A 22,710-nucleotide genomic window follows, 5' to 3' on the forward strand; every position below is an offset into this window, starting at 1 on the left:
CACAGGTCATCTAGGTGCTATGATCCTGCTTAAACTGGAGCCCAGCACCTAAGTACAGAAGCAGTTGCCCAATACAGAACCCTAGGTCAGAGTGAGGAAGCACAAGCACACGCCCTGCCTCTGCCCTGGAAGCAGTAAGAAAGGCTAGACAGAACAGCTGCAGCCTCTCCTTACTGCAAAGTGAACAGCTCAGGAGAACCACGGGGAGGCTGGATCTCACACCACCACCAGGTGGCAGTCTGACCAGACCCAAGTTTTCTGGCATCTGGGGCAGACGGGCCAGACCGCCAGTCCGCTAGTCCGCTGGGGCACCAGAGCAGAATTAGGAACACCTCCTCTCCTCCAGAAAGAGATCACCAAGACATGCCAATGCCAAAATGTCGCAGCTGTGAGAACTGCCCACAGGTTTTCAGACCGTCACAAAGAAGATCCTTTGGGCCTGCATACTCACACTGCATCCAGTATCACAAACTCTTCTCTCTACCCAACAGCTCACACTCCCACTCTCCCACCAACACTCTACAGGTTGACCAGGAGCCTCCCATGCCTAAACCCTACGGTCAATCCTTGAAGACTACTTGATCTGGCAGCGCCCTCCACTTCCCTCCTGGTTTTCTTGCCATCTGGTTCTCTGGGCTGATGCTCCTCTGCTCTCAACATGAGTTAATTCCAGTGTCCTTGTCTCTGGCTTTCAGCCCTTACCTGCACTCACCTCCTAATGACACCTCCTAGGTGACATCACTTGAATCGCTGTCTCCCACTCACTCCAGTGCAGGCCCAGGCCTCTCTTCCCACTCCCACCTCCTGGACCCAGCTGCCTAGCTGCTATGCTGGATGACTGCTGTCAAGTGCATCACAGCTGCCACCTTTGTCTCCTGAGCACCAAAGGAAGAAGCCACAGCCGCATCCCATGAGCCTCGGCCTGCAACAACTCAGGGTCAAGGTTAACAAACAGAGGCACTCCTGCAAGACCCAGAGGAATGAGAGTTCTGATCAGCTGCAGGCACACCACCGTTGCAGATCGGTGTGCAGGAGAAAGAACAGGTTCTGGCAATGGAAACCTAGAGCAGCTTCTGCTGAAAGTGCCCAGCAGCCTCGGCTCCAGGGGCCACTGCCCCAACTGCCTCTAAAGGGACCTCCTTGGAAGCCCTCACTAACCAGCCCTCCCTCACCCACCTTTCAGAACTTCCCTCCCAATTCTTTCATATCTAGCCTAGCTTGTTTTCCTGACCAAACCCTGATGGATATGCTCTGTACAGACCAGCTTCTAGATCCCTTAGGGAAGTACAGCAAAGACATCAAAGACTGGGAAAAAAATTTCCAAGACACTGCACAAGGCTCAGCATGATACTGCCACAAATCTTTATGTTACCTCAGTAAGATGACTGTCCTTCCAGGAGGTGCTCAACCCAAAAAACATGCCATCTTGACTCTTCTTCCTCCCACACCCCTACCCAATCTTGTCACCAGATAATAGCTCTTCCTGCAAGATCTGCCTGTCAGCTGTCCACTTGACCCCAGGCCCATCACAACCACCCAGACTCAAGCCTCCAACACCATCTACCCAGTGAACACAATGGCCACCTGACCAGTCCCACCATCTACCCTTGCTGCCCTGGAGCCTGCATGAACCAGAGGCAGAGGCAAGGCTAACCCAGACACCATCACTTGCATGCTCATCTTACATGCTGACAATCCCTTAGTTAAGCCACGTTGGACTGCAGCCATCAGGGAAACAAGTCAACAAGGAATGAACCTGTTTAAGACCATCACCTTTTCAGTAAGAACAGTTGCTGAGTTGAGGACATTAGGAACAGCATCAGTTGTCAGTTAAAAATAACGCAGGTACTTCCCAATGGCTTTCCCTGTATGAGAAGTGTGTGAAGTTGACACACATCATCAACATCGCTTGGTATTTGAGGAGTCACTGCTGAGCATGAAACAAGGAAGGGATAAGATTCTAGGAATAGGTTGTGAACAACCACACAGGTGAGGGCAATTTTCAACCCAGGTGGGAAACCACTGATTTAACACACACTGGTATGAAGCTGCTGGCCTCTAAGTGCTAACAGTGAATATACACACAGGTAGGAAGAAGACCAGCTGGATAGACTTGCAAGAACAAACACATGGGGTGAGACCACAGCTAACCAGCAGGCCCTATGTGAACAGTGCTTCAGCACAGCAAGGGTTAGGTATGGGGCGGGGGCCTCAAGCATGAGCTAATTTATTAGTGCCTTAGCCATCGCCAGTTCTTTTGAGTTTTTATCAGAAACAGCAGCTTTAGGACTTTTACGAGAGCCCACTGAAAGTTTTTGAAGACTCCCCCTTTGTATCACTAGTGTCACACACTGAACAGCTCTGGAACCCCACTTTCACTCCAGACTTGATAATGCTTCTCCAGATTTCGGACTAATCAACATGGCATGAGGAACTGACCTGCAGCAGTCATCTACACGACAGCCGACATCACAGCAAGCTTCTTCAGACACTTCTCATACTGTCAAAAGCAAAAGAGAAGCAAGATTTTCATCATGAAAATTTGCAGATGTATTTTCTCAGTTCCAAGTATAGTTCCAAGGGCTGGGATGCAGGTCAGTGGTAGAGCACTTGCCTCCCATGTGCCTGGTCCTGAGCTCATCCCTACCACTTCAAGAAATAAAAGGAACTGTCCGAGCAAGATTTTCTGAACCCTGATGCAAATACAGAATAGACTGACATATTCAAGATCCAGTTAACTGCAGTTGAGGAGCTTCCACCTAACCGCAACAGGAAGGGACTCATCTGCAACATGACAACATGCTTCAAGGTAGGTACCAAGAAAAACACAACAGAAGGCTACAGAGACCTTCCAAGCACTGAACATGCTCAATTAAAAGAGCGTACTGCTGCCTGCTCTTGTATGAAGGTGTTTTCAAAAACGAAACATGTACACTTTCCTTGCAGTCCAACATCATGAGGCAAACACCTGTGACTCTGGTGACAATGAACATTAACTCTGAACTCCAATTGAGAAAATGGTATCCACCTTCTCCAAGATTCCATTCTTCTCACAGTAGACCTGCACTATAAAAAACTGGGCTGTGGTGGTGGCTCAGTGGTAGAGCGCTTGCCTAGCATGTATGAGGCACTAGGTTCAAAACTCAGCACTGCATATAAATAAATAAAATAAACGTCCATTGACAACTAAAAAATATTTTTAAAAAAATTATGCTCAGTTACTATTATAATGTCTGGAATTTTCTCAGTGGAAATTAGCAAAAAAAAAAATTTTCCTGTGATATAAATACTTATATAATATCTTTATTTTGCCTATTAATCTACAAAGTATAAAATATTTACCTTCTGCCCCTTTATAGAACTAGTCACCTATCCCAGGTTAAGTCAGTGAAACCCCCTAGTCTTCTGCACAGAGGCAGAGTCAAGACACATTTAGCCTGTCTTTAATTTTCAATTGCCATTTTACATTTATCCCTGATAACTTTTTACCTTATTGATTTTAGCACTTCATTACAGCCTGTCAAAATATTTTAAAATTCTAATTCTAAAAATGAGCTGTCTCCTAGCATGACTCTTATTCTTATTCAAATCCCTGATAGAAGTGTTAGACAGGACAGGTGTCAAATATGACACACTTCTTATGACATTCTCACTTGTCTATTAGAATTCTAACTTTTTGAGACAGAGTGCTACTGTGCTGCTCAAGCTGGTCTGAAACTCGTCTCCTGTATACAAATATACAGCTACACTTTCCCATGACCCTAAGCAAAGACACTCCAAACTCTGCCTATGCTGAAGCCACAACCATCCCACCCCACAACCCGAGTTTAACATCTGAAACTATCCAGGTTTTCACTTCTGACTTGAGCTTCCTCACTCAATACTGCCATTCCTTACATCTTTGCCACTCGAGACACTTTGCCTTAGCAGAAGTCACAATTTTTCTCAGCAGAAAGGGAAAACCTAAGAAAGGACCATGGTCTCCATCTCTCCTCCCTAAACCCTGCCTCATGTGGGGCAGCCCTCTCACCAAGTTCGCCCCATTTCTACATGGACTGCCACCATCTACATTCTGCAACTTCCCAAATGCATATGATAACGCAAAACCAAATAGGAGCCAACCCAGTGGAGTCTGCAGACATCAGACTGACCTGCCTGACACCCATATCCCAACAGGTCACCAGCTGCCCTGCTTCCCCTGTCACCCAAGGGCTCACCACAACACCATGTAGGTGCTGCTCTACTGCTCACCACCAAACGTTCCTGACTGATCAGGAATGTCGCTCACTCTTGGTGTTGAAACATCCTACAGAAAAATGACACTCTCTCACACAGCATAGGAACTTTAAGACACATTCACGAGTCTACAAACTTGAGTCAGTCTGCGACCAAGAGCACACACACCACAGCAATCCCAAACACCTAGCTGGCCTTCTATCTACCGAGTATTGTTTTATCTTCCAAGGGGAGGCAGGGAGGCTGAGAAAGACACTTTTAACTGCTCTTTAAACAGTCCAACCTTAAGAATAGGTGCATTTTACTGGCCACCTTCATATTTAAAGTAAGATTCCTGTGATATGGATGGCTGGCTTTCCCTCACCATCACAAACCTACTGGAGCACCACACCTGCAGGACCTACCAAGGAGTGCCCCACCCTCTTCCCCCGATCTCCCTTCTGAAGATCTGGCAAGAGTTTAGAAGACTTACCCCTGAGAAAACCAACTCACATTCACACTCAGTTCTGCTTACAACTGCAGGGCTCAAGGACCCAGGAGAGAATGCTCCCTCCTCAAAGCAAATGTTTGATCACTGGTATACTCCAGGGGCAGAGAAGAAAAACTAAGAATCCTGAAACTGGAAATTACCCTGGAGTCCTCTGGGCCCTGCCACTTCATTTACATTGTCAAAACCTGTAGATTAACCTGAAATAGCCTTCAAATCAACCCCTTCTTTCCATTTCCTCCATTGTTGCCTTAATTAAGGCTTACTTCATTTATTTACACAACATAATTACATAATTAAAAGAACACAGGGACTGCTAGATCAGACCTCTGGACTCTGCCCTTTCACCCCTTTAGCTAGTGACAGCAGGTGAGCCATTTTCCCCAGAATGAACCCTTGCTCTCTCCCTTTCTTACAGGCACTGCAGACACCTTCCTCCGTGGGCCTGGATTCTAGTCCAACCATCCTCCTACCAACAGGCCTGTTCCTGTCATTCCGGGACACAAAGTGTGCATCAGAATCAAGAGCACAGGTCAGGTAATCCTGCCTAGATTCTCCTTCATCTCTTGTACTCAGCCCAACCTGTAATCCAGGTGTAACCAGGGGTAACTCTCAACTGAGAGTTGTGCACCAGGGGCCTCTGGCACCTTGTGCCTTTCCCTGGAGTGGTGGACCATTCCTCCCTACCCTCTTCCACCAGAGGGGCACCACATCTGCTCCACAGCCAGGTTCTAAAACTGCAAAAGCTACAGGGTTTGCTGGCCATTAATGGAGACAATCTGCGCCACCGCCCCCCACCTCCCCACCTACACATCACTGGGGACCTGCACGGCCAGTTCTCAGAGCATGAGAACCACATGGCAGGCCACTGAGCTGTGACAGCCTTAGTCGCCCTAAGAAGGTGTCTGCACCTCCAGGTCTTAAAACTGTACCACACACCTAAGAGCTTCCAGTGAATGCTCAACAAAGGAATCAACTGAATGAGCCAGCTCAAGACCAACCTGGTGAAAACCCAGGGGAAAGGACCAGACTTTTCACAGTAAAACAGACCCAGGTCTTCAAGACGCCAGCACACACTGATGTTCCACTTCACAGGAACTGCAAAGGCTGAGAAAAGCAGCACCACCCTGCATGGATGCAGCCACTGAGAGGCACAGAGGCCAAGCACCTGTGGAAAGCCACAGGACTGAAAGAAAAAAACAATCTTTAAACTGAATCTTGTTCTTAGATAAAATGCTTCTCATTTAAACAGACCTGCATGCTACACAAACTACAACACCCGGCACCTTCCATGAGCAAGGCGGCTTCGTGAGACTGCAGGGAGGGTAAAACTTCATTTCCCATCCCTCACTTAACTTTGATAATCTGAGCTAATGCCAACTTCTGGGAGAATGAAACAGACACCCAAAATACTTTGGAATAACCACAAAATAAACATTTCCTTTCTTTATCCTTTTTTTTTTTTTTAGTCACTCACAACAGCACAAAACTAAACAGCTTAATTAGCAAATGCCACTGAAAGGAGGGCAGCTGCAGTCGCAGCATGACACAGTGTGTCCGCCAGCTGACGAGCCACAGGCAAGGGAGTCACTGTCTGCAAGCTCCAGTGTGGGTGGAACAGGGTCCAAATGCTGGTGACAGACACTAAGCCTCACCCCAGCCAGGAGACAACAAGCAAGTGTTCGCAGGGCAGAAGACAAACATAAGAAACGCTATTAACTTAAAAAAAAAAAAAAAAAGGCAACAACTAAGAATCTATTGGTCTACTCTTCTTTCCATAAACAGGTATTAAACTAAATACTTTTAAGTGCCCAAAAGTCTCTGAGTTGGGACCAAGATCTTAATCAAATTCAAATACAATATGGATCTATTTAAGACATCATTAATATCAAAAGACTGCTACCATACAGGACACTATTTTCTGGTGGGTTGTTTTGTTTTGTTGAGATACTAGAGAATATACCCATTGAACTACTCCCATGGCCCTTTTTATTTTATTTGAGACAGGGCTCACTAAGTTGCCAAATCTGATCTTGAACTTGTGACCCTCCTGCCTCAGCTGGGACTACAGGACTTCACCCACTATACCTGACCAAAACACATTTTCTGACCACAATCCAATTTTAGAAATATGACCAAGATTTATTCAAAGAAATCCCTATGAAATTTTTTCAAACATGTTAAAACAAGAATCATTAAAGGAACCCTAAGAAAAATTAGAAAATACACCTAACTACTGAACATATTTATTGAATGAAATAAACACTTCATGAACTAAGTATCAAAAATATTTTACTTCATAACCTAGCCCTTCCTTACATGAAACAAAAACTGGGCAACCTGCTATCAGGTCCCTCTTGCCCCTACAGGAATCCTATTTCTGTACTTCACACTTGAATAAATCATACTCCTTTCACTCTTGCCAAAACAACAACAACAAAAACCACTAATCATAAAGGAAGAGTGAAATCAACGACACTAAAAGAACTTTAGGTCCAAAACACCAAAGATTTAAAATCACACATATGCAAACCAGAACAAAATGTTACAACACATAATGATAAAGGATTATAATCCACACATAGAAAGGTTACTCCAAAGAAAGAAAAGAAAATTGGGCCAAAGACTTAAGAGGTCTTTCACAGAAGAATAAACAGATACAGCAGTATATTAAAAGAGGCCCAACTTCAACAGTAATAAGGGAAATTCACATTAAAGCCATATGAGATCTGACACACCCACCAGAAGAGCAAGGCTGAAAGCCTAAGACAAGATAAACCACTGGCGCAGATGGGAAGAACCAGGAGCCGCTGCACTGGCAAGCCACTCACTGGTGCAGCTGCCCAGAAAGTGACCTAGGGGCTCATCAGGCTGAAGGCAGGCTGGCCCCATAACCAAGCAATCACCACTAAAGAGGCAAGGACCACCACCCTGCAGCAGAGCCACACGTGTACAGCTCTAGCAGCAGGCTGGTAACAACCAGATGCCCATCAACCACAGACAGAGAAGGCAGTGGTGAAGCCTGGGGTGAAAGGGAGGAGGGAGGAAGAGCAACCAGAGCAGGCTGGCACACAGCTCAGAGATGACAGGCCGAAGTCACTCACACCACTGCTCTAACTGTGAGAGTACAGCGGTAAGCAGACAAGAGGGAAAGAAGCCAAAACTTGGAAAACATGGATGACATCAGAGGGAGGAGAGCTTGAGGAGAGGAGCGGGGCTGAGAAACAGCAGGGAGACGCAGGGCGCAAGGGTAGGCTGGGCTCAGTCCTCCGGAGTGAAAACGGGACACCACACTGGAGGGGAAAGGGGGTGAGATGGATCACATAGGCCTTGGAAGGTAACAGGGATTCTCCACAGTTTAGAGTGGGCAGGAGGTGCAGGGATTGCCCTGTTATTGCCCGCTAGTCCAGAGCAGCAAGCCATCCAGAGGACAACCCGGCCCCACTCGTTTTTGTACATTTCATGAGCTAAGAATAGTTTTTAGATTTTATATGGTTAAAGGTGTAATCAGAATAATCTTACATAGCGTGTGGAAACTGTACAAAATTCAAATTCCAGTGTCTACAGATGAAGTTTTATTCTATATAACAAGCTCATTCCTTTACGTACTGTTCAAAATTCCTTCTGCACTGCAACAACAGGAACTAAGCACCTGTAGCAGAGGCTAAATGCAACCTGCAAGCCTAAAAGAGAACTGGGTACAGTGATGCCCACCTGTAATCCCAACAACTCAGGAAGCTGAGACAGGAATATTACAAAATTCAAGGCCAACCTGGGCAACTTAGCATAACCCTATCTCAAAATAAAATAGAAGAGCTGGGGATGTAGCTCAATGGTAGAGTGCCTGCCTAGACAGTGTGAGGCCCTGAGTTTAATCCCTAGTACCACCAAATAAAATAAAATAAAGACAGATAAATAGACACTAGACAGCCAGTTGTGTTGCCCACTCACTGCAGGACCTTAGAGAAGCAGTGAAGCCACATTCAATTCTTCCTGGGCATTTTTAAAGAAATATGCCATGAATCATTAGTCGACTCCAGGGGGAGTCCTGACACTTGCCCAAGGTTAGCACACACATTCTCAAAGCAAGTTCCCTCACAATCTCCACATTAACAATCCATACCTCAGAAAAACTAGTGATACCCAGTGACAATGGCCGAAGGTGATGAATACGCAGCAGTTCATTACAACTTTGTTTTCATACGTGTCTGAAACACTCAAGTTTTAAAACAAAACTAAGAAATACATAGTTTTATTCATTATTAATATCCATTTAGCAGAAAAGTCAGTTCTCAGTTATGCATCTTTCAAAACCCTCAGTACAAAATGTGGTTTTCCTTCATCCCAACTGTTGGCAACTAAAGAAAGCTTAGCCAAGCATCCCTGTCCAGGCATGAACTGACAGTGAACAGCACTGTCTAAAGGGACTAGCTGCATCATCTTAGAGTCCTCCAAGTCCTCGCGGAGGCCACTTCCCACTATATCAGCAACTTGTTTCTGCTAGCCAGGCTTTATGAGGGGACAGTGGTATCCTCGTCCCAGTCCCAGAGAGAGAGGGAAGCTGCACTCCTGAATGAAAGTACAGTTTTTCTGAACGAAAGCACCCCTACTCCCTGTGCCTGACAATTTGGGCCAAGATGCAGGGGGGATGAGTATTCTAAAAACTGGCCAACTTTTGATGTAAACATTTACTTCTAATCGTTGTACAGAAGACAACGATTTAATAAGGCCAGGCTTTGTACCATCAGAGAGTGTATCACTCAATTATTTCAACATCTAGGGTTCTGTATTATTTGACTCATTTAAGTGACAGGAAATGCTGATGAGAAATTAACAAATGAGTCCAAGATCACAGAGCCAGAATTCTGACCTGAAGGCCCTGCCCTTAACCACTGCCCTCCACAACAGTTATTCAACTTCCAAACTAAATAAGGCTCAGTGTCACCTTACCAGCCTTACTTTGAAGACACAAACTCTGCTATTCAAAATGAGGCCCACAGACCACCAGCGCTGGTATCCCCTACTTGCAAGAAATGCAAGGCTGAGGCCTCTCAGTCTTAATTAGACCTATAATTTAACAAGATCCCTAGATTATGCATATACACATTAAAGTTTGAGGAGGCTTGATAGAGTGCCTGTGTACCTTGCTTTGTTAATAAACTTCAAATATCTTATACAGTTCAACTGAGCCTTTCCGCTTTCTGCCTGCTATGACCCCAAACCTATAGGCAGACCAGTGAGCAGCCCCTGCCTGTGCAGCCATGAAGAGCCTTTCCCCTGCACCCATCCCCATCTGCTTTGTCATGACCTTCCCCCTCCTACAGGGCATAAGCCACAGCCCAACCTCCTGACACGCTAAACCTTCCTCCAGGTGATGAAGGATGGGGTAATGGCCATCAGCAATGTCCCCAAGTTCCTTGAAACGTGCTCAGGAGTTGTCAGGCTGACCCAAAGAAGAAGGATAATGAAAAACACTTCAGGTAGGCCCTCTGCTCCTGACTGATAATCTGTGAGCTAGAAAGGGGTTCCAATACATCCCTAACCACCACCCTCCACTACACATAAGGAGTACTTGGTGAATGAAAGGGGGTCCTGACTTTCAGGCCTTCCTTATATCTGTGGGTTCTGCTACCTCTCCATACTAGAAACCAAGCTGAACCTGCAGCAGACCAATCTCTGCACACTCCACCAACACCTGGGCTGTGCTCATCCTTTCTTCCCCTCCAGGCAGGTAGCATTGCTGTCCCACAGCCCACAGTACCCCACTGGAACAGTATTAGGGCAGGAACAATAGGAGAACCCTGAGTCTGGGAAGAAGATCAACACCTAAAAAAGGTTTTCACTAGATTTCTTGCTTAATCTCACAGGCATTTATAAATTAAAATACTAACATTTAATGGTCTGCTACTCGCACACCACAGCTAAATACTCACACCTAAGCTAAAAGCCCATACAGTGCCTTAAGAATGGGGTCACAATAACCCATTAGAGCACAACAGTCTGTCCAGCTGTGTGAGCTGTAGATTCCAGGACAAGCAAGTCCATGGCTCTGAAATGCAGACTGAGATATCAAGGTGAACCTTGCAGAGGCGTCCTAATCTAGCCACTGGAACATCCCGTGATATCAAATACATTCTACTTCCATGTCGTCCAATGTGGCCGACTGGCCACAGATGGCCAATGAGCAGGTGAAATGAGGCTAGAGTGCTTACAGAACAGAACTTTAAATTTAATTTTAATTAACTTCAATTTAAATAGCCACATATACTAATAGCTACCACATCAGACATCAGGTCCAGGTCTAGACTCTAGACCATGGAGTGAAGCAAGAAAGAACAAAACTTTTCTTGGCTTCTTAACTTCGGGCCACGTTATCTGGAAAAGACTTAAAAAGATGGATAGAAGCACTGGGTTCGATCCTCAGCACCACTTAATTAATTAATTAATCAATCAAAGATATTTCGTCCATCTACAACTAAAAAAAAAAATAAAATAAAAAGAAGGAAATACCAGTCCAAAGCTAAAGGAAAGCCAGGAACACACACAGAAATCACCTTTGCCCTGAAGGAATCTTCCAATATGAAAATTTTCAATTTTCTTTTTTTAATATTTATTATTTTTTTTTAGGTATAGATGGACACAACACAATGCCTTTATTTTTTTTATGTGGTGCTGAGGATCGAACCCAGGTCCTGCCCGTGCTAGGCAAGCACTCTACTGCTGAGCCACAATCCTAGCCCCTCAATTTTCATTTTTATACGAGTACAGGGATCAGGGACAGGACTCAAAGGCTGGGTCCTCCAAAGTACACAGAGTCATCCCTCAGTATCCATGGGGGATTGGCTTCAGGATCCCCACAGATACCAACATTTCCAGGTGCTCAAGAACCTTACAAGATAATATAGTGTGTCCACAGGACCAACCACATCTTCCCTAGCACTTTAAATCATCCCTAAATTTCTTATAATACCAAATGCATGGAAATGTCATGTAAATAACTATTAAACTATAATGTTTAGGGAATAATGACTAAGAAATAAGTCTGTACGTACTCAGTACAAGCATTATTTTTTCACAATACTACTGACCCCCGTTGGTCCAACTGACAGATACAGAACAGAATCCACAGATATGCAACTACAAACCCTGCCTTGTGACACAGGGCCCCCAGAGACTAGACATCCCAGCAGGAGAGTAATCTCTGGAGAGCTACTGCAGGCCTGAGTGGTCCAAACCACCTCAAGGCTTGAACTTGTTTAAGGTGATCCTAGATGGGCTGAAGCAAAAAACAAGGTCCTCTGGAGGAAGTGAACTTCACTCCAGACCTTGGAAGAGCCCTACAAATCATTTGGATCCATAACTTATATCATGAGCAGAAATTAACTCAAATGAATCACAGACTTAAAGGTGAAATAACTAAACTTGGAGGGAAAAGGAAAAGGTGGAAAAAGGAGGAATCCTTTGTGTGCTAGGATTGGGCAATTCTTAAATATGATGCCAAAAAAAATCCATGGGACTGGGGCTCAGCAGTAGAGCACTCACCTAGCATATGCGAGGCACTGGGCTCGATCCTTGGCACCCCCTAAAAATAAATAAATAAAATAAAGGTTTTGTGCTGACTACAACTAAAAAAATTTTTTAAATAATAATACCCATAAATAGATATCAATATTTATAACTTCTGCTCTTAAACACACTAAGAGAATGAAAAAAGCCACAGCCTGGAAGAAAAGCATAGTGTACACCTGAAGAAGGACTTCTATCCAAATAATGAAGAACTTTCAACCCAGAATAAGGGGAAGGACTAACTTTAAAAGTGGGCAAAAGATTTGAATAATTCATTAAGGAAAACACAAGGATAGCAAGTAAGCAAATGAAAAAGATACTTAACATTATTAGTCATGTGGAAAATGCAAATTAAAACCACAATGAGGGCTGGGGATGTGGCTCAAGCGGTAGCTCGCTCGCCTGGCATGCGTGTGGCCCGGGTTCGATCCTCAGCACCACATACAAACAAAGATATTGTGTCCACCAAAAACTAATAAATGAATATTTAAAAAAAAAAAAAAAAAAAAACAACCCACAATGAAACTCACCTGTTAAAATAGCTAAAACCCAGTCAGGGAAGTATAAATCAAAACTACACTGAGGGCTGGGGATGTGGCTCAAGCGGTAGCACGCTCGCCTGGCATGTGTGTGGCCTGGGTTCGATCCTCAGCACCACATACAAATAAAGATGTTGTGTCCGCCAAAAACTTAAAAAATAAACAAACAAATATTAAAAAATTCTCTCTCTCTCTCCTCTCTTAAAACAAACAAACAAAAAAAAACTACACTGAGATTTCATCTCACCCCAGCTAGAATGGCAGTCAGCAAGAATACAAATATACTGTGGTGGGATTGTAAATTAGCACAACCACTTTGGAAACTTCAGTATGAAGTATCCTCAAAAGACAAGGAATGGAACAGCCAGACACAGTGGTGCATGCCAGTAATCCCAGCGGCTGGGGAGGCTGAGGCAGGAGGATTGGAGGATTTCAAGTTCAAAGCCAGCCTCAGCTATTTAGCGAGGCCATACGCAACTCAGTGATATCCTGTCTCAAAATATATAGAAAAAAAAAAAGGCTGGGGATGTGGCTCAGTGGTTGAATGCTCCTGAGTTCAATCCTTAGCACAACAACAACAAATGGAACCACCACATGACCCAACTCCTTGGTATTAAAAAAGTCAAGTCAGCATACTGCAGCAGTACATACACAACCACATTCACAGCAGTGCAACTCATAGTAGCCAAGTAATGAAACTAGGCCTAGGGTCCATCAACAGACAGTGAATAATAAAAACATGGTTTACATACAAAATGGAGTTTCATTTAGCCAGAAAAAAATGAAATTATATCATTTGTAGGAAAATGGATGGAAATGGAAATGGAGAGCATCATGTTGAGTGAAATAAGCCAAACTCAGAAAGTCATAGGTCTGTTCTCTCCCACAGGTAAAAGAGGGGCAACCAGTAAGTAGAGGAAGGGGATGTGATAGGGAAAGGGGAGGTGCTACAGAATAAAACTGGCCAAAATTTGAGTGCTTGCCTTTCATGCACAAAGCCCTGGGTTCAACCCCCAGCACCACACACACACACACACACACACACACAAAAAAAAAAAAAAAAAAAAACTGGCCAAATTATGTTATATGCATGTATGACTATGTCTCAATGAATCCTATTACTAGGTTAATTATAATGCACCAATAAAAACTTTTTTCCTAAAGAAAAAGAAAATGGCTAAAACCTCCAAGTGTTGTCCCAGTAATGTGGAGAAACCAGAGCTGACACAATGCTAGTGGGAATATAAACTGGTACAACCACTCTAGAAATTCTGGAATAGTCTTAAAAAGTTAAACATACACTGGGCCATTCTAGCCCTAGGTCCAATCACTCCCAAGAGAAACAAAAGCCTGTATCTACATTAAGACTTGAACAGAAACATCCAGACTTGTTTAAGCCAAAACTAGAAGCAATTCTCCACAAATAGATTCATACCTCCAGTACAATCACAAACAACATCTGGAAGGTTTTTTTTGGAAGTTGACAAGTAATTCTAAAACATATGGATCTGGAAAGGTCCAGAATAACCAAGGGACCCTTGAATAAGTAAGAGTGGTAAAACATTCAGGCAGCTCAGAACCAACAGAATTGAATGAAGAGTCTAAACAGATGCTCAGGTATATGGACCCTCTGATTTACACGAGCATGACACCACGAAGGGTTAGGGAAATTGATGTCTTTTCAGTAAATGGTGTCGAGTCAACTGGATGTTCACAAGCTTAAAAAAAAATGGGACTGGATCCCTTCTTTATACTAGACACTAAAACCAATTCCAAGCACATTATAAAGTTAAAGGTGAAAGACAGAAATATAAAACATTTGGAAAAGAGGAACTAGCTATGACCCCAGAACAGGGAATGACACAAAAAGCACTAACTCAAAGGAAGACAAATAAAGAAGACCATGTTAAACCTAACTCCTCATGAACTTCTATTCATCAAAAAACAGCAGGGAGTGGCTAGGGTTGTGGCTCACCTCGAATGTGCGAATGTGCAAGGCCCTGGGTTAGATCCTCAGCACCACATAAAAATAAACAAATAAAATAAAGGCATTGTGTCCAATTACACATAAAAAATAAATTAAAAAAAAAAAAAAACACACCAGGGGCGCTGGGGTTGTAGCTCAAGCAGTAGCGCACTTGCCTGGCATGCATGCGGCCTGGGTTCGATCCTCAGCACCACATACAAACAAAGATGTTGTGTCCACTGAAAACTGAAAAATAAAAAAATAAAAACCCACCAGGGAAAGCCAGAGAAACTGCATGTCCCAAAGCAGGAGGAGAGTGGTAAAAAAACATACCCAACAAGGGACTTATATTGTTGACTGTAAGGAAGCTACAAATCAATAAAAAAGCAGATCTAATTAAAAAACAAACAACAAACCAAAAAAAAAAAAAAAAACATGTGAACCCAAATGGCCAGCAAATGCATAAGATATGCAACCTTACTTCAGGAAAAGGCTATTTACAGCCACCAGGTATAACACTGGGAAACCACCAGGCAGGGACAGATCCTTGGAGCAGAGAAGAGGCACCTGCTAAAGTGACCACAGAAGAATAGCTGGGGCAGGAGCCAATAGCACCTGCACAGAGTCAGTGAGTCTGCTCCAGAGCTCTCTAGGCCAGGCACCACTAGAAGTTCACTGAACAGGGGCCACCATCCATAACTGCTGAAGTACTGTGACTTTAACTCCACTCCACCACTTGAGGAAGAAATGGCTCCAGAGGGCTCTTCCCACCCCTCATTTCTATCACTGTTGCTCATAGTTGAGCAGGAGTCAATAGGGAAGGGAGACAATAAGCATGGAAACATCCTTCTCATCGTTTTGAGAGTACATGACATTTAATTTCATCTGTTTTTCTGTTTCTTCTGTGCCCTTTAACAACTTTCACACACTCAAATACCTATACAACAAAGCGCCCCCAAGAGGTATTACTTCTGACCTACCATGTCTTTTCCCTTGGCAGGGCTGGGGTGCTCCAACAGCACCCAGAGGTGCTCCAACACAAAACTCTTTGCCTAACTCTTTGTCGCCGCCCCCCCCCCCACTTTAGGTAGGGTTTTGCTAAACTGCCTAGGCTGGTCTCAAACTTATGACCCTCTTTCCTCAACCTCCCAAGTCACTAGGATTACAGGCGTGCACAGTGGCACCTGGCCAGCACAGGATCTTTTTGAAACTCTTTCCAGAGATCATGTTTCTATATTCTTCAACTATCTACACACTGACAACCCAAAGAACCTGAGCAAGAGTCTCTTTGTTCATTCAACAAATTATTTATTGACCACCTACAACAGCAGTGTGAGGAAGTTGAAGGGGACGCCAAGATACCTGAAGGACAACAGAGCCCTTCTTGCTGAGCTTACAACATTCCATTTGTCAACAAATGAACCCAATTTTGTACAAAGCATAAGAGATAAGGCGTATCACATTTCTTCTTTGTAGGTTCTTTATTTAGATTTTTTTCCTTTAAAAAAGGTCAAAAGAAGAAGAAAATATATTAAATCTATAAGTGAATTCAATGTTAGGCATAAAATCAATTTATACAATACTGCTTCCTTCCTTAGTCAGCACAAGACTTGGCAATCACCCTGACTCTAATTTATGCTAGCCAATTTTTCAGCACCAAAACAAAGCCTCCAGGGGACCTAACTTGTGCCTTGTGCACCAGCAGGTACACATTCTCCTGATGTTTCCCAAAAGCCACACATTGACAAACCACACAAACTTCTATTTCAATACACAACTGTTATTTAAATCCCAAACCAAGACTCAAAAAGAACAGACCCATTTTGCTCCATCATCTCAAATGTGGAACACCTGTGAAATCTCAAATTAAGCAAGTCACGGGTAGTGATGCATGTTTGTAATCACAGCTACTTCAGAGGCTGAGGCAAGAGGATTCCAAGTTCCAGACCAGCCTCAACAACTTGGCAAGACCCTGTTTAAAACAAAAAATAAAAAGGGCTAGGATATAGCTCAGTGGTAAAGTGTCCTGGGTTCAGCCCCAGTACCAAAAATAAATAAATTGAGCAATATATTGCTTTTGATAACTTTGAAATAATTATTATGTTCACAGAATTTAAAACTTGGGACTTAATGGGTTAAGTAGTCTCAGCATTAAAACATTCAAAATTCTTAAATAAAACTTAATTTTCCTGCACTGAGGGTAAACTCATAAGCAAAATCTAAGCGGTAAGGAAGAAATTACACACATTTCCAAAACACCCACAGAGCAAGTTCCAACAACATGTTGAGCTCCACCCTCAGAGACTGAGTAGGGTCAGAGGCAGGGTCTCATTCATTCCTAATAAGTCTCTTGGTGAAGGTGATGATCTCCTACTACTGAGAACCACTGAGATCTCATGGTACCTTCTATAATGTGTGTAAGTTCCCTCTGAATAGCACAGTAAGACAGAGGAGAAACTCTCTAAGGAATAGCAAAATGAAAAATCTCAGGAAGCCCTTGTACCCAGATGTTTACTTTCCTGACCTGCATGAGGGTATTTTCACCTCTTACTATCAAAATGTCCTATCTAAACAGCAGCAAAGCAGAAAAAGACTTTCTGAGGAAGGTCAAGAATGAGCTGACATAGTGTATAACTGGCATTAGGAAGAAAGCTACTCTCTCACAGGGCTTCAGGGCTCCTAAAGCATCCAGAATCCACCTGATTAGCAAAGAACAGACTAGAAGTTCTCAACCAGTAACTGCAGATCCTTCTAAATTTTGTATCATCTTGAGCAATCCTGTCTACAGAACGTGAGATGAGTCCCAATGAATACAAGATAAATTTCTACAAGATCAATTTCTAGGGAAAAAAAAAAAAAAAAGGAAAAAGAAAATTGAAAAGGGACAAGGCAATACTTTTTTCCCCGACCCAAGTTTGATGATACTAGTTATAAAGCAGTCAAAGATAAAAATGTAGATAATCCAAGTATCAAGTCCTATTGGGCTTTTAAATGAGGTTTTTAGCCAAGGCAAACAAAACAGTAGATAACAGAGTGACAAATTAACAGTTCTCCAATAAGTCGAATACTCGTTCAACAGGCACTGTCAGACACTGAAGATGTAACAGCTGTCACTTCTGCCTTTATGGAAGGCATACAATCCACTAAAAATATTTACACATGTCAAATTCTTTAACTCTTCCATCATGTGCTTTGGTCAAGAGAAAAACAGATGCAACAAGCACCTAGGTTCAGAGCAGAACCAAAACCAATGACAGCAGGAACTTGAACACTGAACATGGGGGCAGAAAGGGAATCTTGGGCACAGACAACCATAAACAGGACTTCCAAGGTTCCTGAGGCTTGGTTTTGGTCCAGGGGCCCCAAATAATGAAGTAGAATGTGTCAACTCTTAAAAGCAGAATACAATATTCTAGATTAGTGAGAATAAGTACCTTCATTTCAGAAATTCTTAGAGGAGTAATGTGTTTGACTATAGACACTCGGGTTTTCTACAAAGGGCTCACATATGTGTGAGAAGAAACCTGCAACCATGTCTCCTTGCTTCCCACAAAACCCTGTCACCTGTAAACACAAACCCAAGAAGAGCCACCCAAATCCACCCTGGAGATAGAGGCTACTAAAGCATGTCCTTTGACAAACAGCATCAATCGCCACTCCACATGTTGTTTATTTGTGTTTAACTAATTCTAGTTGGTCTAAAATGTTTACTTATGCTATGCTAGAGGTTCAAGTCCCACAAATGTCAGATTCCAACAGGTACTGTAATTATCTAAACTTCCAGACACAGCGATTTACAATAGCATCCTACCTACTACTTGAAGACTGGGTTAAAATGCTGCTTTCCAGCCCTGCCAGCCCCAGGACAACCAGAGCTCCCCCACTGGGCACCGGGGGCCAGGGTAAGGTGACCTGGACAACCTACTCTAACATGAATGTAGTGCTTCCTGTGTACAAGGAGGATGGCAATAGCACCTGAAACCCTAGAGTTCCCATGGGGGACAGATAAGGTCAACACCTGGGCTCAGGTGTGGCACAGTCCAGAGCCTCTCCCATGTTTCACTAAGCTACACAAAGGCAATAACTCTACCACTCTACCAAAGCTTGACCTACCCACACAGGAGCCCCATAATATGATGCTTCTTCCCCTACCACTGGATCATATTCTAATTATAGCTTCAGTCAGTTTTCTGTGTTTAAAAATGTAGTCAATAAGGCTTAAATACTATTTTAACTGATTATAACCAAGGTTGGTAGCAGAACACCTTCATGTTCTTCTGTATTTGGGGTAAAAATGGGAGTTCATAACCCACTTGAATCTAATGTATGAAATATGATATATCAAGAGCTTTGTAATGTTTTGAACAACCAATAAAAAAAAAAAAGAGGTGAACTTTGAGTGATGTTTCTGGTGTTTTTCTCTTAAGCTTCAAGCTGCTTAAGATGGGAACAAGGCCATTCATGTGGCAGAAACCTGTATTCCCATTTTTGTCCCTAAACCACTTCATTAATGTTAATGCAGGTCAGAATATAAGCACATTAGCTAAAAAAATCCCATTAAAACTGAAAAGCTGATCTATATATGCTTATCTAAGTTTTATTTCCATAGAACCCAGAAAAATGAAAAAAAAATGCTATAGATTGTACACATAATCAGAAACACATTTAAGGAACTCTCAATAAAATCTGGCACAACTGGGAGACAAATCTCACCTCTCTAGCACTAGCTGCCTTCTGACAGTAATGAAATGAAATAAACTTTTGCCAAAATGATGGCAGAGAGAAAAAGCAAAAAAACTAACAGAATCCACTACTAAATACAACTTAGGAAAAAGACAAAAAATAACTTCACGGTGTATTTGATAACCTCAGTGGGCCGTAGTTCACCCGAGTCAGAGGCGGCCCTGACAGTCACCACTTCCTATTCCAGTCTCAGCAATGGTAAGCACCTCACTATTGAGATATTTGAATGCATTCGGAAACCACCTAATTCAAATAAGGTCACTTATTTTGCTGAATTTAAAATCCTTTAAATTTTTTACATTTTAAATAATTTACACAAGTATCAGTAATTTTTTTTTAAATCTTTTAACCAAAAAAATTCAATTCAAAAATATTAAAATGGCATTTTTTTCCCCCATGCATACAAGGAGGATTAACTCCAGGGGCACTTCCCACTAGCCACATTCCCAGCGCCCCCTTTTTTAAAATTCTGAGGCAGGGTCTTGCTAAGTCTGTGAGGCTGGTTTTGAACTTGTCATCCTCCTGCCACTGGGAATATAGGTGTGTACCACCATGCCTGGCCATAAATTTTAATTTGTTGAAATTTAAAGCAAGAAATGATCTAGGTGAAATTTTGTCAAAACGGAAAATGCTTAACTTCAAAACAGATGAATATATTTTATTAACACTTTTGATGGCATCTTTTGTAACTCAACACAATTTTTAATTATTTTCTCAAAATTAAGACACTATAAAATATAGGGGGAAGTTTTCATAAAATATTTAGAAGGCTAGGGTTTGTAGCTCAGTGGCAAAATGCTTGCTTAGCACATTTGAGGCACTGGGTTTGATCCTCAGCACCACATAAAAAATAAATTAATTAAATAAAGGCACTGCATCCATCTATAACTAAAAATATTTTTTAAAAATATTTAGAGATGTGAACAAAGATCCCACCTCTCTAACTCAAATCAACATCCAATTTTCAAAAAAAATTTATTATAAAATAGTGTAATATACTGCTCCTTCTGCAACATAATTTTAAAAAGCTTTTTTTTTTAATGAATACCTTTATTGATTTATTTTTATGTCGTGCTGAGGACTAACCCAGCGTCTCATGCACGCTGGACAAGCACTCTATCACTGAGCTACACCCTAGCCCAAGCAGCTACCTTTAGTAATACGATTTTCTTCAACAATTTCTTCAACCTTCTAGTGAGAAAAGTTACCTGACCAGCTCACGAGCATGGTCATGAGGACTAAGGCTGAGTTACATAACTTCCAGCAACAGGCATGGAGCTCTGTTGAAGCCACAGGATCCCCCTGTCTTCTAACCCTACTCCAGCCAGGGACTGCCCTCAAGACAAGCTGCTGAAGCCCCATCAACTCTAGGAGCTTGGCCCCAGTAGTCTTTGCCCCAAACCGTTAGGAACAGTTGTGAATTATCCTGAGGACCTGATTCTGATGCTTTGCTAATGCCATGGTTGGCTCCTTTAAAATACAACCATCTTTTATTTGAAAGTGACAATAAATTCTTTAGCAGAAAATACTGTGATTTGATCCTAATGTTTTGCTTCTCTGGCATTTAGTAAACTAAGTGTTCAAAAGCGATTCAGCTTGTTTTTTCTTACAAGGACAGCCATTAATACACAACACTTATATTAATGAAGATATCGAATACAAACGTCCTTAAAAAGTTTCCTGTTTAGTTATTGTAGGGATTTTTAAGTTACCTCAAGACAACCAGATGAATATATCATCTATACTGTATCACAACAAAAATAAGTTGAATGCTACTTTGTATCTTGCAATCACTTCATCCACAAACTTTGTTTCAGTCTTCAGAGGTTTTCCCAGACGCGGCCACGGATTCAGAATGTTTGATAGCCTTTCGAAATGAGTAATTTTTACTACCTGTTTTACAAATAAATTCGAGTGAGGCTCTGGTATTTCATTTCTATGGACTATTTTCACCAACATGAAAACATTTACAGTCTAAGTAAAAATCTCGGTGACGAGAGAAGACTCAAATACAAACCCCCAAAACTCCTACACTGCATGGTGCTGGAGCCGACTCCCACCCAGCTCCCACCCGCTTCCTAACTACAACATCACTATTATCGCAGTCGCACTGCCAAAACCCAGCTGCAGGCTCACTAGGCAAGAATGAGACACTGTTGAAAGGGCTCTCAGGAAACAAAAAACAAAAAAACTTTATCCCCGGTGCGTTTTCTACAAAATCCTGCAATGACACGAAGCCGGGGGAGCACGCCCCGTTCCCCTGGGCGGGAAGGGGTGCCACTGCAGCAGCCCGCCGAGGAGGCCGGCCCGGCCCGGCTCGGGCGGCGCGCGGAGTTGGGCGGCGGCGGCAGGAAACTTGGGCGGCACAAAGCCGCGGGCTCGGCGCGCCGCGCTCGAAGGACGCCCGGGCGCCGGGACGCGGGGACGGCGCCGGCCAGAGCCGGGCTTCCCTCGTCCTCCTCCCCGTCTCCCCTTTTGTTTTTCAGGTTTTCGGTCCCTCTGGCGGAAGCCGGCCCGACCTCCCCGCGCCCTCCCGCGCCCCGCGCCGGGCCTCCCCGCGCCTGAGGCCCCATCCCGCCGAGCGCCCCGCCGAGGGCCCCGCGCGCCCGGCAGCCTCAAGTCCTCGTCGCTCCGGCCTCCGCGCCCGCAGGCCACCCCCGCCGCCCCGCGTCCCCGGCCTCCTCCCCTCCGAGGACGTCCGGGGGAAAGCCGCCCGCAGCGCGGATGCGGCCGCGCTCCGCCCTCCGCCCCCACGACCACCGAGGCCCGCCCGTGCCCCGCACTCACCGGCTCGGCGAGCGCCAGGCTGAGCGGAGGCGGCGGCGGGGCGGCGCCGGCGACAGCGGCCGCGCTCCCTCCCACGCGCACGCCCGGCGCACGGCGGTCCGGCCGGCGGCGGGCTCGCGCCCTCGGGCCGTGCTGAGTCGGCGCGGGCCCGCGCGTGCGCCTTGCCTTTTGAGCCCCGCCGCCCCTCTCGTCCGCGCATGCGCCTCGTGGCCCGCGCAGGCCCAGACTGCGCCGCGCCCGGGTCTAGGGTGGCCGGGGCAGCGCGGGCGTGGCGCAGCCCGGGAAAGCCCTGGCGGGGGCAGCGGCTCAAATCAACTTTTGGAGGCCCTTGAGTCTCGAGCCCCAAAGCAGCCGCTCCCCCCTCCGCACCACCCTGGCCAGGGGCT

The 22,710-nt window shown here is 44.2% G+C and overlaps 1 protein-coding gene across 9 annotated transcripts in view; it reads right to left on the reverse strand.

Annotated features, from left to right (window-relative positions):
• The window catches only part of Ptk2 (protein tyrosine kinase 2), a 228,940-nt gene extending 206,494 nt beyond the window's left edge, over positions 1–22,446 (reverse strand). Inside the window, exons 1-3 of one of the 9 annotated variants that reach the window (XM_076835436.2) lie at positions 22,325–22,398; positions 21,250–21,430; positions 2,440–2,500 (exon numbers count right to left, since the gene is read on the reverse strand). In XM_076835436.2, coding sequence (XP_076691551.1) covers positions 2,440–2,452 — 13 coding nt within the window. In that variant the 5' untranslated portion in view covers positions 2,453–2,500; positions 21,250–21,430; positions 22,325–22,398. Of the gene's footprint in view, positions 1–2,439; positions 2,501–12,265; positions 12,306–21,249; positions 21,431–22,324 lie in introns of those variants that run through there. The other 8 variants (XR_013154538.1, XM_077105560.1, XM_076835435.2 and 5 more) reach the window with 8 other exon arrangements.
• Positions 22,447–22,710: the final 264 nt, after the last annotated feature.

This window comes from Callospermophilus lateralis, chromosome 16 (genome assembly GCF_048772815.1).
Source record: "Callospermophilus lateralis isolate mCalLat2 chromosome 16, mCalLat2.hap1, whole genome shotgun sequence".
NCBI lineage: Eukaryota > Metazoa > Chordata > Mammalia > Rodentia > Sciuridae > Callospermophilus > Callospermophilus lateralis.